We start from the raw sequence: 12438 nt of genomic DNA, 5'->3' as shown, positions 1-12438 counted from the left end.
TGATGACAAGCTAATAGCTCAAAAGAGTTTAAGAGCTGACATCGAGCCATTGTCCATGATTGTCTTGATAATAACCATAAACAAGATAATCGCTCATGATAATCTATTAGAGACATCCAATAATCGGGCCTTTGCTGAGTGCGATTGCAAAGGGAGTTAAATACTTAAATTCAGCTCTATAATCAGTATGTGTGTACCCATGTTTGAGCAATTCATATTTATGATTGGCCATCTGACCGTTTTGCGAGATGTTCAGACAGAACAAAAAAAATAATAATCACTCTTAACACACCCCACATTATAAGATAATAAGGATAATCTTTTAGAGACATCGGCTAATTGGGTTGTTGCTGACTTTGATCGGAAGGGAGAAAATCAGGCTCAAAATCAGCTCGATTATCGAATTCGTGTAACCCGATCAGGTTTAACATTTACGATTGTCTGGCCTGACTGTGTTCCGAGCAGATTGTACAGGGGGGGGGGGGGTGGGGGGGGGGGAAATGGATAAAATTTAACACACCACAGGATAATCACTCAGGATAATCTTTCAGAGACATTTGACTTTGATGGGAAGCAGCCCGATTATCGTTACGTGTGTACTCGTTTTAACTTTGAAGCTTCATCTGGAGGTTCGGCGCATAATCCAGCCAGATTGACTGTTGTTGCTGTTCGAAGGATCTGAAATGTTTGCACGCAAATGAAGCCCTCACACTCGGCGGCCTCACCTCAACAATGAACTCCTTTCAGCGTTTCGATTGCATCTAAACCACTTCTGGAAAAACGAGGTCAACAATTTCCAGTGTTTTAAGCGTCTGCTTGGAGTCATTTACAATGTTGTTGTTCTTATCGCAGTTTGTTGGGGGCTCCCAGCTCATTAAAAGACCGGGAGGCATTTGAAATGATTGCCACTTATTTAAGCAGACAAGCTTTTTTTTGTTTTCTTTTTAATGTGGTCGGGTTTGAAAGTGGCTCAAATTCCCTCTGCTGTTAACGAAACTGACTTTTATGATCTTTTTTTTCTTTCCATAACAAGAGAAGGGCTGAGAAATATACTCAGCCATAAATTCTTTCTCAGCTTCCAAATTCTACTCGTCACATTAAAAAACAAACAAACAAAAAAACAAAGAAGCACAACGTTCCCTTCAAAAATATGTTTTAATAAATAAGCAAAAATGTACAAAAAAAAGAAGACTTTAGTATGACCACAGCATGTGGGATTGCATTGGTCCCTTTGCAGGCTATAGGCGCACTTATACACATTTCTATACACGATGCTTTCATTTACAGATCAAACATACTTTGCTGGGAAAAAAAAGCCTTTGGGAAGCAATTCCAAAATCCATTTACTGTACATCCTTCTTCGAGACTTTTGCTGTCATATCCAAGCGATCGTCCCAACTACATCCTGTCAGAGGCAGTGTGCTCAGTCTGCAGCCACACGAACGCACACGCGCGCGCACACACACACACACGCGCGCGCACACTCCTCAGTGCATGTGTGTGTGCGTGCGTCTCACATTACGTCTCAATGCCTCGCACTTCCACGGGCTCTTTAGAGTCCATTTTTTTTTTTTTTTTTGTAGACAGTCTGCAAGAGAAGAACGAGGGAGAAATGATGCTTGTGTGTCTATTGATCACATTTTTGGGAAGCTGTTGGTGACTAACGTGAATGAAAAAAAACAAAAACAAAAAAACATTTTCTTAAAAAGAACCTCCAGTGTTGACCTTATGACGTCATGAAACGAGATATCGTGTCATGCGGCATAACGACAAATTGCTCTTAATTTTTGAATAAAAATCTTAGATTCTTTCGGTGACATATTTTGGAATAAAAAGGAGCAAGACTTGGACAGACATTTTACAAATTAATTTTAACGTAATATTTAAAAATCAACTTGTCGAATGTTATTGTATTGATTATTTTGCAGAAATTCAACCATCCAAGATTCGAACTATAACATAATTTCATAATTGGTTTCTTCTTACAAGAAGGGTGTATAATATCTTTCCCTGTGCGTTTAATGGGAGCCATCCCTCCCCCCCCCCCCCCCCCCCCCCCCCCCACCACCAAATGACGATGATATTTTGCGCTGCCCTACAGCTTCCACGCTCATTCTGCGCTGCGCACACGCCAGCGAGGCCAAGTGCATGCAGCTGCTTTTTGATGCCACCCACCGCCAGTCATGCACGGAAATGAGGAATTTTAAGTAAATCATGGCTGGTACAGGTGTTGAAAAATGGCTTCATCAATATTAGAATCATGATCAGCCTCATTAATTGGACTCTGATCGAATAAATTATTATTCTTAAAATCTTTCTGATTTTGGGGACTTTTTGTTTGTTTGTCCCTATAGTTTTTCATTGCTACCATTTTTTTTGTATTTCTTTTCTTTTTCATTTTTTTCTCTATTTCTTCAAAGATGTCAGGCACTAATGTCCAATATGACCAACACTTCATTAAATTCTGATTATAGATACGAATGTACTGAGAATTGCCCATGTGCTTTGCAGTGGAATAATAACTAATAAAAGGGCTGCGTGTTGAAATAATAATAATAATAATAACAACGATGATAATAATAATAATAATAATAATAATCGTGTCCAGTGTGACTCACATACACCCTGCATGGGGCGTTGTCTGAGATTTGAACCAAATACAAATACAGACAGTACAAAATCCTCCGCTTCTCTGATTTGCTAATCAAAGGTGTCTGAGTTAAAAAAAAAAAAAAAAAAGGACATTTGTTGAACTCTATAATGTACTGACAACATGGCGTCCAAATTCCACATCTTGTCATTTGGAGCATTTATTGATGTCTTCGCCGTCTCCTACACAGCCGTGGGCCAAACGTCGCTATTTTGAGCGTGCGTCTCGTGCGTGTGTTTTCGCCCACCTTTTGGCTCGATCCCAACTGTGACAAGTTGCGCGCGCGCACGCGCGCGCGGCCTTCAGTGAGTGGCGGACATGGACCAGGCGCCCTCCATCCTCCACACGGAGAAGGCGTAGCTGAGTCTCTCGTGGGCCACGTAGCTGCAGCTGGACATCTTGTTGTCCTGCATCTCGTCGCTCTGCAGCACCTGACACAGGAAGTCGATGTAGCGCGACGCCAGCTTGAGCGTCTGGATCTTGCTCAGCTTGTCCGAGGGCAGCGTGGGGATGATTTTGCGTAAGGAGGCGAAGGCCTCGTTGAGCGACTGCGTCCGTTGGCGCTCGCGCACGTTGGCGAGCACCCGCTGGTTCTGCAGCTCCTCGTAGGACTGGGCCCCGGTGCTGCCCGGTCCGCTCGGGCTGAGCTTCTTGGTCCGCTTCAGGGGGGCCGGGCTGCCGCCGCCGCCGCCGCCGCCGTCGTCGCCGCCGGATTTCTTGCTGGGTCTTCGCTTGCGGGCGCAGCGCTTGCCGCCGGGCCGGCGCTGGTCCGGCTCCTCCTCGCTCACGGCGCCCAGGCTGTCCACGGGGGACACCGGGGAGCCGGAGCCCTCTTCCATTTCTCTCTTAAAGAAATGCAAGGGCAGCGAGGGGAACGCGGCGTCCACCTTTGAAGCCGTGGTGACAAATCAAATCCCCCCCAAAAAAAAAAAGTATCCGACAAGAAGGGAAGGAAGAAACCGAAGCCCTCCGCGCGCCCTGCAGGCTTAAGAGGAGACTGCTGGCGTCCGAGTGGAGCTTGGCATGTCTTCTCCTCGCGCAGGAAGTTTTTCCTAATTTTTTGGAGGAAACCTCATCTCCGTTTGGGATGCTAAATACTTTGGAGGCTGGAAGGGGAGGGCTTGTTTGCAGCTGGAGGGGGAGCTTGAGATGCGTGCACGCGCCCACCTCACTGCTCCTGCAGCCTGTCACTTATTGACAGTCGAATACAAATACGAGAAGGCCATTAGGCTATGACATATATGCATTTTGGGGAAGTTTAACGCATTTTTCATTTTTTTAATGATGATGCCACTGACGAAGTTACATTTATCCTTTCCGGGCCTGTGATAATAAAATACATTCACCCATTTTCTGTATATCGCTTATATAACACTAGCTTAAATGAAACACAATCATTCGATTATAAGGTTAACGACGATAATAATGGATGGATGGATGGATGGATGATAGAACTAGAGTATATAGATCAGGGGCCACTCGGAGGGCCGTTATGGCTGCAAACCCATAGGAATGTATGATTGCCTCATATTATTACATATACGCAAATTCACGGATAATTACTTTTGAAATCAGAAGCCAGTAAAAACTGTTCAACTACAATGTGAATCAATTTTATTTTGGAAGTGAGGTTGGTAACAAAAAAAGGCTTGAAATATCTCAATATTTTCAAAGTCAAGACAATTTGCAATTTTGGTATGTTAGCAAGAAACACAAAGTTGATGCACACTCTCACGGGCCACATAAAATGACATGGTGGGCGGAATCTGGCCCCCGGGCCACCAGTTTGACACCTGTGAGATAGATGGATAGATAGATAGATGGATAGATGGATAGATAGATAGATAGATAGATAGATAGATAGATAGATAGATAGATAGATAGATAGATAGATAGACCGGTGGATGGATGACAGCGGGATGGAACAACGGATCAATAGATGGATGATAGCAGGATCACTAGACCGATAAACAGATGTGTGGGAAGATGGATAGCCAGATGAATGGATAGACAGTATGGGGTTAAAGCAGCCAGTCAACTAGTCAACCTTTCTACCCAGCGTCATCATTTAATGCTTGAACTCGACTCGTCGCAAATCATGCGTTTCTCTGTCAGTTTTTCGACTGAACTTTGGACTCAGGACGGCGGCAGACATGAGCGTGAACCAAATCACGTTCTGTGATGCAGCGAAACCAACAAGGCGACAGAGTCGTCATACGTCAGCGTGGGTCCGAGAATATGAAAAGAAGCTGCCGGTGGAAGAGAATAGTTGTTAGCCTCGGTAGCTTCAGCTATTCCAATCGCCGTTAGTCTGTTTCTATGCCCGTCCGTCCAGATACGTCTTTACGTGAAACCGGTCCGTAGTGCAAAAACGACGGCTGGACTGTGCTGGAAAAATAACAATCACATCATTGATTAATAGACCTTGACTCGACATTTATCACTTTACTACCACTACAAAAATTCTTCAATCGCTCACACGGGACACGAAGCGAAACCTTCGCATCGAGTTTGGTCACGGGAGCACACAGAACATATTGGCTTCATTCACGCCACATTACAGGAACGAGTTGTGGCTGCTCAGTATTGTTTTCAAGTAATAGATGGGGACAACGGAATAACCGGCAATGGTGGGATTCTGGCCAACTCCCTTCGTGGTTATGCTAAACCTTTGGCTCATACTATTGCTAGCTTGGCTCAGAGTGAAGTACAAATGACAGCTGTAAATAAGTAACAAATATACTTCCCAGATACGCCAACAACCTCGCTCACCATTGTCCAGGCCTTCTCTTTTTTCGAACAGTCCCGTTATTAGTAGCAGGAGCTATCAAAAGGTTTCGTGTGCCCACGAACAGCAATGCTAATTTTATCCTCCATTGTTCTGCTCAACAACTCCAGGATGTTGTAAGTAACGCTGTATATTCTTGAATTTCTTGCTCAGGTTTGAATATTTTAACTCGGCGAAGAAGCAAATTTTCACGTTCGCCTAAGTCGCCTAGCGTCAAATACGTCTTTTGTGTCGTCTGGTATGAATTTGCACCTATTCGCGCATTTACATTGACTCTATATGTAATCACATTGTGTGAATAGTTCAATTCGCATCCAGTGTGAAAGCACCATAGAAGAAGGACGCACAAGTATGTACAGTATCTTAAGTTTCTGAAATGCACCTTAAACAAAGCGAAGAGCTCTAAAACATCCAGAGATATACAGTATTGTCCCTCCAACGGATGGTGTCCATGCATCCGAGTTGTTTGTCAGAGGTCCACCTCCTCATCTGACATGTCATGCTTCTTCTGCACACATGGATCACATTATAGGGTCCACTTCATTCCCTGCCAGAATGCAGTTTCTCCAAATCAGCTGACTGGACTCTTATACCATCCATGTAATGCTGAGACGAATGAAAAAAAAAATATATTGTCTTTCTTTGGTCTGTGGCAATTAAAATGATGCTTGTTTTATTTCCAGAACAAAACTCAAACAGGTCACTTGACACAATGTAAATAAGAGCTTTCTTATTGCGAGTTAATTATGCTCATTAGGTCTTTAATTCAATCAGTCATCCATCGCGCTGCATCACATTAGAAAGCAATTGGGCTCATTTACACTCTCGCTTTCACAGTAGTTCAACAAGAATGTCTTAAGTGTCCTGAGTGGATATTTGGGTTGTACATGTCCAAGTAGACTGGTGGCTGTAAATGAAGTGGAACACAGTACTCTGTTGAAAAACACCGCTTTTGACTTGAACTCTCGCATTGGGCTGCAGGCTTGGGGGGAAACTGCTCAGTGTCGTGTTTTTCTGAACCTCTTATTAGTCTGAGCCAGAAATTGAAAATGAATACATCAACATGTTAGCTGGTCTTCACACAGGTAATGTTTCACACATGTAAGCGTGAAAGTAAAGATCAAACGTCTTGCTCGTCCATTCCATGATACTCGCTTTCCCTGATTATGCTCCCGGGCCTTGAATGTGAACAGCTACAGGAGGGCCTCCTTACCCAGGGGACGGACATTCTGCACAGTGTCGATGAGCTATAGAGCTTCACGTACAGCAAAATAAGGCCTGCCTTCACTTTTTCACCCTACTGTGCTGCAGGCGACGACGATAAGAAGTCTTTCTCCAAGAGGCAGGCTGTCAGTAATGACAATGACGGCGTGACTCGTCTTTCACACTGATTGAAATTGCACCCCTGCAAAACTCACCCAGTGTGCAGAACAGTTTGAATTTGGCTAAGATTGTACAATTTGGAATGGGACCATGTTGGAAGGATGGATGGATGGAATGAAGGATGTACGGATGGATGGGTAGGTAGATACTTTCGACAGATGGTACAACGGATGGATGATCGATGAATGAACGATGGATCGATGAAACCGTGGATGGATGGAAGAATGGAAAGATGGATGGATGACACATAGAGAGACAGACACATTCTTAAATGGTTACGTCCATGACAGTGTCAATGGAAACAAGCCATTAATAACTTTAAAAAGGTGAATTAAAAAAAGATACATTTCTCAGTCGACTGTGCTACTGTATAAAATGTTCTAGCATGTCATGTAAAATCTAGTAAAGTTGGTATTTGCCAAAAAATAAAATCTTATTTAAGTGACACTAAAAGATGGAAAGACTTTGAAACTGAAGACGCAGGCGGGCGAACCAGAGAAATGATCTGTCAGCTGAAAGATAAATTTAGGCGAGAGCTATCAGAGCATGACGCCGTACGGCAACTTCATCTTAACCTTGAAACCGAGTCCCAGATCACGATTCTTCCCTTGTCGTTTCCTGCTTTTAAGCAGAAATGACTCACACGAGAGGCTGAAAGATGACAAAATGGAGAGGGGAGCAAGAAAAGGTAGCCTAAAAAGTAAGTCCCAAAGATGTGCATAGAGGGCATAGGGACGAATCTGGAAAACACTTTGAACTTGACAGAGAATCTCCCTGCATATGTGAGTGACGTTATGGAAGAGATGATTTGTTAGCGGCCGCCACGAGTGGAATTTTACTGTCCGTTAGCCTCGCCAGGATCAGGCGTCTCTGATTCGACTTGGACGTCAACCCCCGCAGACGCTCGTGACGCTCACCCCGAATGATCTTGGCCTCGGCATCTGAAGGTGAACGCCTTTGCTCTGTATACATTATCACCTGATTATCTACACCTGTCTCTTCATGCATGCCCTATGCTATGTGTGTGTTTAAGTGTTTCAAGATGCGCCCAAGATGTTCCGCAGAGGAAGCCTCCAGCTGCTTCTCATTGCTCACAATACACACTGGCTATTACAAGCAGTGCAATCACTTTTTAAGCTACTTGTGGGCCCACATATGCTGTTAGAGTGACGATTTGTTTTTGTCCATATCACGACCAAAAGCTGTAAACAAACATTCTTTGACTTAATAATATAATCAAGATACTCAGACATTTATCCATCCATCCATTTTCTGTCCTGCATATCCCGTGCTGGGTGGTAGTAAGCTAGAGCCAAAGGTGGGAGTAAGTCACAGATGTGCAAGTCATAAGTAAGTCTCAATTCTTAACCTTAAAATTTCAAGCATGTGCAAAGTTACAGTGGCAAAAATCAAGCAAGTCGAGTCATTACTTAGCTTAAGCAAGTCTTAAATCAAGTCATACAATCTTGCCCAGTCACAAGATATGCCTGGATCAAACTATAAGATTTGAATCCCGTTATTGGCCCAATTTGCTATGGCCGCCATTGTCTGACGAGACGAGATTTTTTTTATCGGGAATGGCGAAACTTGTAGTGTGACATAATCTACGATCAACGATTTGGTGTTGGAAAAGACCAATGATGCCAAACTGAAATGTCCAGCATGTTAGATTTTTTTGGGGATATCTTCCATGTAGTGTGACCTAGCAACTAGACGTCGACCAATAGGATTGCTTCATCATCTAGCGTGATGAAAAGTATGTGAACATTACCCAATATTGTTGTTTATGCCTCTACGGTAACAGTTATACAGTATCCAGTAGTGCTCACACCTTTTCCTGTCCCACCTCCCTCGACAGCTTGATTTGACAAGGTTAGCCCATCGACAGTAAAAGATAGGATATTTTATTTTTTGTGATATCGTAATATACATCTTGCAGTGTTGCGAGTGTTCTGACCGAGACATGGCAGGAATACATGGCATAATTTGACATAGTGCCACTGGGAAAGACAAAATTTGTCTCGTAGTCTTACCAGGCATTTGCAACATACACAATTGTTTGACCTCCGCCTCCAAATACAAGCTCACTTTCAACACCATAAACTCATGCTTTCAGCCATCCCAGGATGCAGTCAAACTGATAAACTGAAAAAGAAGTTGCTTGGATGGCAACATATGTTGCACCAAAACCTGTATGTACCTTCCAGCATTAATGGTGCCTTTACAGAGGTGCAAGTTACCCATAGCCATGGGCACCAACACACCCATCACAGATGCTAGCTTTTGAACTTAGCACTGATAACAATCTGGATGGTCCTTCTTCTTTGTGGCCCGGAGGACACGACGCCCATGATTTCCAAAAACAATTTGAAATGGGCACTCGTCAGACCACAGCACACTTTTTCACTTTGCGTCAGTCCATCTCAGATGAGCTCGGGCCCAAAGAAGCTGACGCCATTTCTGTGTGTTGTTGATATATGGATATCGCTTTGCATGGTAGAGTTTTAACATTGATTTGTAGATGTAGCGACAAAATGTGTTAACTGACAATGGTTCTCTGAAGTGTTCCTGAGCCCACGTGGGAATATCCTTTTACATAATGATACCTGTTTTTAATGCAATGCCGCCTGAGGGATGGAAGGTCACGGGCATTCAATGTTGGTTTTCGGCCTTGTACATGCAGATAATTCTCCAGATTCTCTGAATCTTTTGATGATATCATGGATCGTAGATGAGGAAATTCCTGAATTCGTTGCAATTGTACATTGAGAAACATTCTTAAACTGATGAACTACCATAATTTCTAGTGTATAATGGCCGCCTCAGCAATGGAGGAGCGGAACACGGTCCACTCGGACTCGATGTTCCCTGCCTCCCCCGGAACGTGAGCAAAGTTCTGTCGGAGTTGGGAGTTGGAACTCCTTCTGACAGGGGATTCTGCAAGACGTTCCCAGCAGACCCTCACAATACGTTTGGGCCTGCCACGTCGGAAACGCATCTTCCCCCACCATCGGAGCCAACTCACCACCAGGTGGTGATCAGTTGACAGCTTCGCCCCTCTCTTAACCCGAGTGTCCAAGACATGAGCATTGAAGTCCCCCAGCAGAACGATCCTGTCCCCAGTAGGAGCGCTCTCCAGCACCCCCTCCAAGGACTACAAAAAGGGTGGGTACTCTGAACTGTTGTTTGGTGCATAAGCACAAACTAGTCGGAACTTCTCAACCTCAGACACCAGCTCGGGCTCCTTCCCTGCCAGAGAGGTGACATTCCCCGTCCCTATAGCCAGCTTCTGTAGCCGGGGAATTGATCGCCGAGCTCCCCGCCTTTGGCCACCGCCTAGCTCGCACTCCACTCGACACCTATGGCCCCTCCCACATGTGGTGAGCCCATGGGTGCAGGCCCAGCCACCAGGCGCTCGCCTTCAAGACCCACCTCCAGGCCTGGCTCCAGAGGGGGGCCCCGGTGACCCGGCTCTGGGCAAGGGAAAACCGTGTCCATTGTTTGTCGTCATCATAAGGGGTCTTTGAGCCATGCTTTGCCTGGTCCCTCACCTAGGACCTGTTTGTCATGGGTGACCCTGCCAGGGGGATAAAGCCCCAGACAACTTAGCTCCTAGGATCATTGGGACACACAAACCCCTCCACCACGATAAGGTGATGGCTCAAGGAGGGGGTGTGTTTTCTCCTTTACTAAATGAAAGTAGGGCTGTGAATTTCAAAATAAGAGCAAGTAAATAAAAAGAAAGTATTACGGGTTCAAATAAATGCTTAACTTCAGAATTTTTTTTTTAAATTAAGAAAATACAGATAATACTTCATGTTTGGATCATATGGGTAGAAGCAAAATCATGCGTTGTAAAAATGCATTATACATAGGAAGAAGGGTTTTCCAGAATTTTTTTGTGTTTTTTGAGCATTCCTCAACTTTCCCAGTCTTTTGTTGTCCCTGTCCCAGGTTTTTTGGAACATGTTGCAGGCATCAAATTCAAAATGCAATATAAAAAAAACTACTTTTATCAGTTTGAACATTAAACATCTTGTTTTTGTAAAGTAATCAATTAAAAATATGCAGAAAAGAATTTGCAAATCATTGTATCATGTTTTTATTTACATTTTAACCATCACAACTTCATTCCAAATATGGTTCTATGTTCTGAGTCTCTGTGAGGCTGTGAAGATGTCTGAGTGTGATTTGAGACTGACTGAGTCGGAGCGTGGGGGGACTGGAGTGAGAATGAGGAGTGTGACATTAGGCTGCGGGATGAAGGGTGATCGAAACACTAGTTGGATTCTTTTTTTGGTTTGGTTACGGTCGACATTAACTGTTTATTTTTACAATAAAGAGGGTGTTGATAGACCACCATTCGTGGACCCACAACCTGTTGCTTTCAGTGAGGCGTCAGTGTTGTTAATGCCAAAACACGTGATTGGCGATTAGTTAACTTCAAGCAATTGTCATTGCGGACTGGTAAAGTCGACCCAATGACTAGTCGACTAATCAGTTTAACCCCTAGTGTGTACAAAGCTTTAACTACCTTTTTTCTGAGTGATTACTGTTGGGAATTAGGCAGTGTATTTGGATGAACATTTACAATCTTAACATTCTCCACTGTTATCAAAATGAACTCCTAAAACTCAGACACAAACTGTCTACTCCTTTTTCGGACTATGAGTATTTGGTCTTCTTTGTTGTCTGCAAAGGCATTTCGGTGTCCGAACTTGTGAGGCAAAAATAAAGACATGTCTGTTTTACTGAGCGTTGCTTTTCCAGTAAAGTGTGACTCACCCGCGTCATTCCGGAATAACAACTCGCACGTCAGCCTTGATTGCGACGCTAATTTCGAGATCAGTTGATGCGAGAGGATTACCTCACGTCAAAGGAATAATGCCATAATTAAAAAAATAAATCATTTTCCCTCTTTAATTGCTCTCTCATAAACAACACAATCCTTTGATATACCGTAGCGAAACCGCCAGTTAACATCATCAGCCGTGATATAAAAGGAAAACAGTCTGTATTGAGGTGAGGCCTCTGTCGTGAATGAAACAACAGACAGGTACATATTGGCCAATAAAACCATGGGCGACTACACTGCTGGAGCCTCTCTACAGTAAGTGAGATCCCATTCATTCAAATCTGCACTCCGCTCGGGGCTGATGACAAGGTGTTTCTGAAATCGCATTAGGGGCCCTTTCATAAAGCTATAATTGGGAGTGTGTAGCAGCTTGAAGCATTTAGGCATTGTTTAATGCCATGCAGACTCAGTGCTTTGTATCCCGCGTGGAAGGGGGCCCGGGATACCAGGGACCCCCACTGTTAGCATTTGCTTTGATATGTGAAGGTGTGGCCAGGGGGGCGGGGTGGGGTGGGGGGCAGAATACCCCCCCGCCCCCCCATCTCTTAAACACATATAAACATGCACCCCCATCCCCAAATACTGTACTCTCCTACATAGTTTTGCTGCCCTATTGAGTCATGGCCATCCTAATCCAGCCAACATACCAAGACTGTCTAATTATATATTAACCCTTTATAGCAAATTCAGAGATGTGTTTCTAAATACACGTTTGAAGATAATTGCTGAAAATGTAGAGGAGATATAATGTTACACTGTTTT

The 12438-nt window shown here is 43.9% G+C and overlaps 1 protein-coding gene across 1 annotated transcript; it reads right to left on the bottom strand.

Moving 5' to 3' along the window:
• Positions 1-1136: 1136 nt before the first annotated feature.
• twist2 lies at positions 1137-3730 on the bottom strand. Its single transcript, XM_061793058.1, has 2 exons — positions 2898-3730; positions 1137-1588 (listed from the first exon to the last, which is right to left on the bottom strand). Exon 1 carries the CDS (start codon positions 3487-3489, stop codon positions 2953-2955), a length of 537 nt encoding a protein of 178 aa, XP_061649042.1. The 5' UTR covers positions 3490-3730; the 3' UTR covers positions 1137-1588; positions 2898-2952.
• Positions 3731-12438: the final 8708 nt, after the last annotated feature.

The sequence above is a fragment of the Phyllopteryx taeniolatus genome, chromosome 12, assembly GCF_024500385.1.
Source record: "Phyllopteryx taeniolatus isolate TA_2022b chromosome 12, UOR_Ptae_1.2, whole genome shotgun sequence".
In the NCBI taxonomy this organism is placed as follows: Eukaryota; Metazoa; Chordata; class Actinopteri; order Syngnathiformes; family Syngnathidae; genus Phyllopteryx; species Phyllopteryx taeniolatus.
Note: the sequence above shows the minus strand (reverse complement) of the source record. Positions and strands in the feature narration are given on the sequence as shown.

Coding starts and splice junctions, on each gene's coding strand:
- twist2 (XM_061793058.1), bottom strand. CDS start 3,489: ATGGAAGAGGGCTCCGGCTCCCCGGTGTCCCCCGTGGACAGCCTGGGC.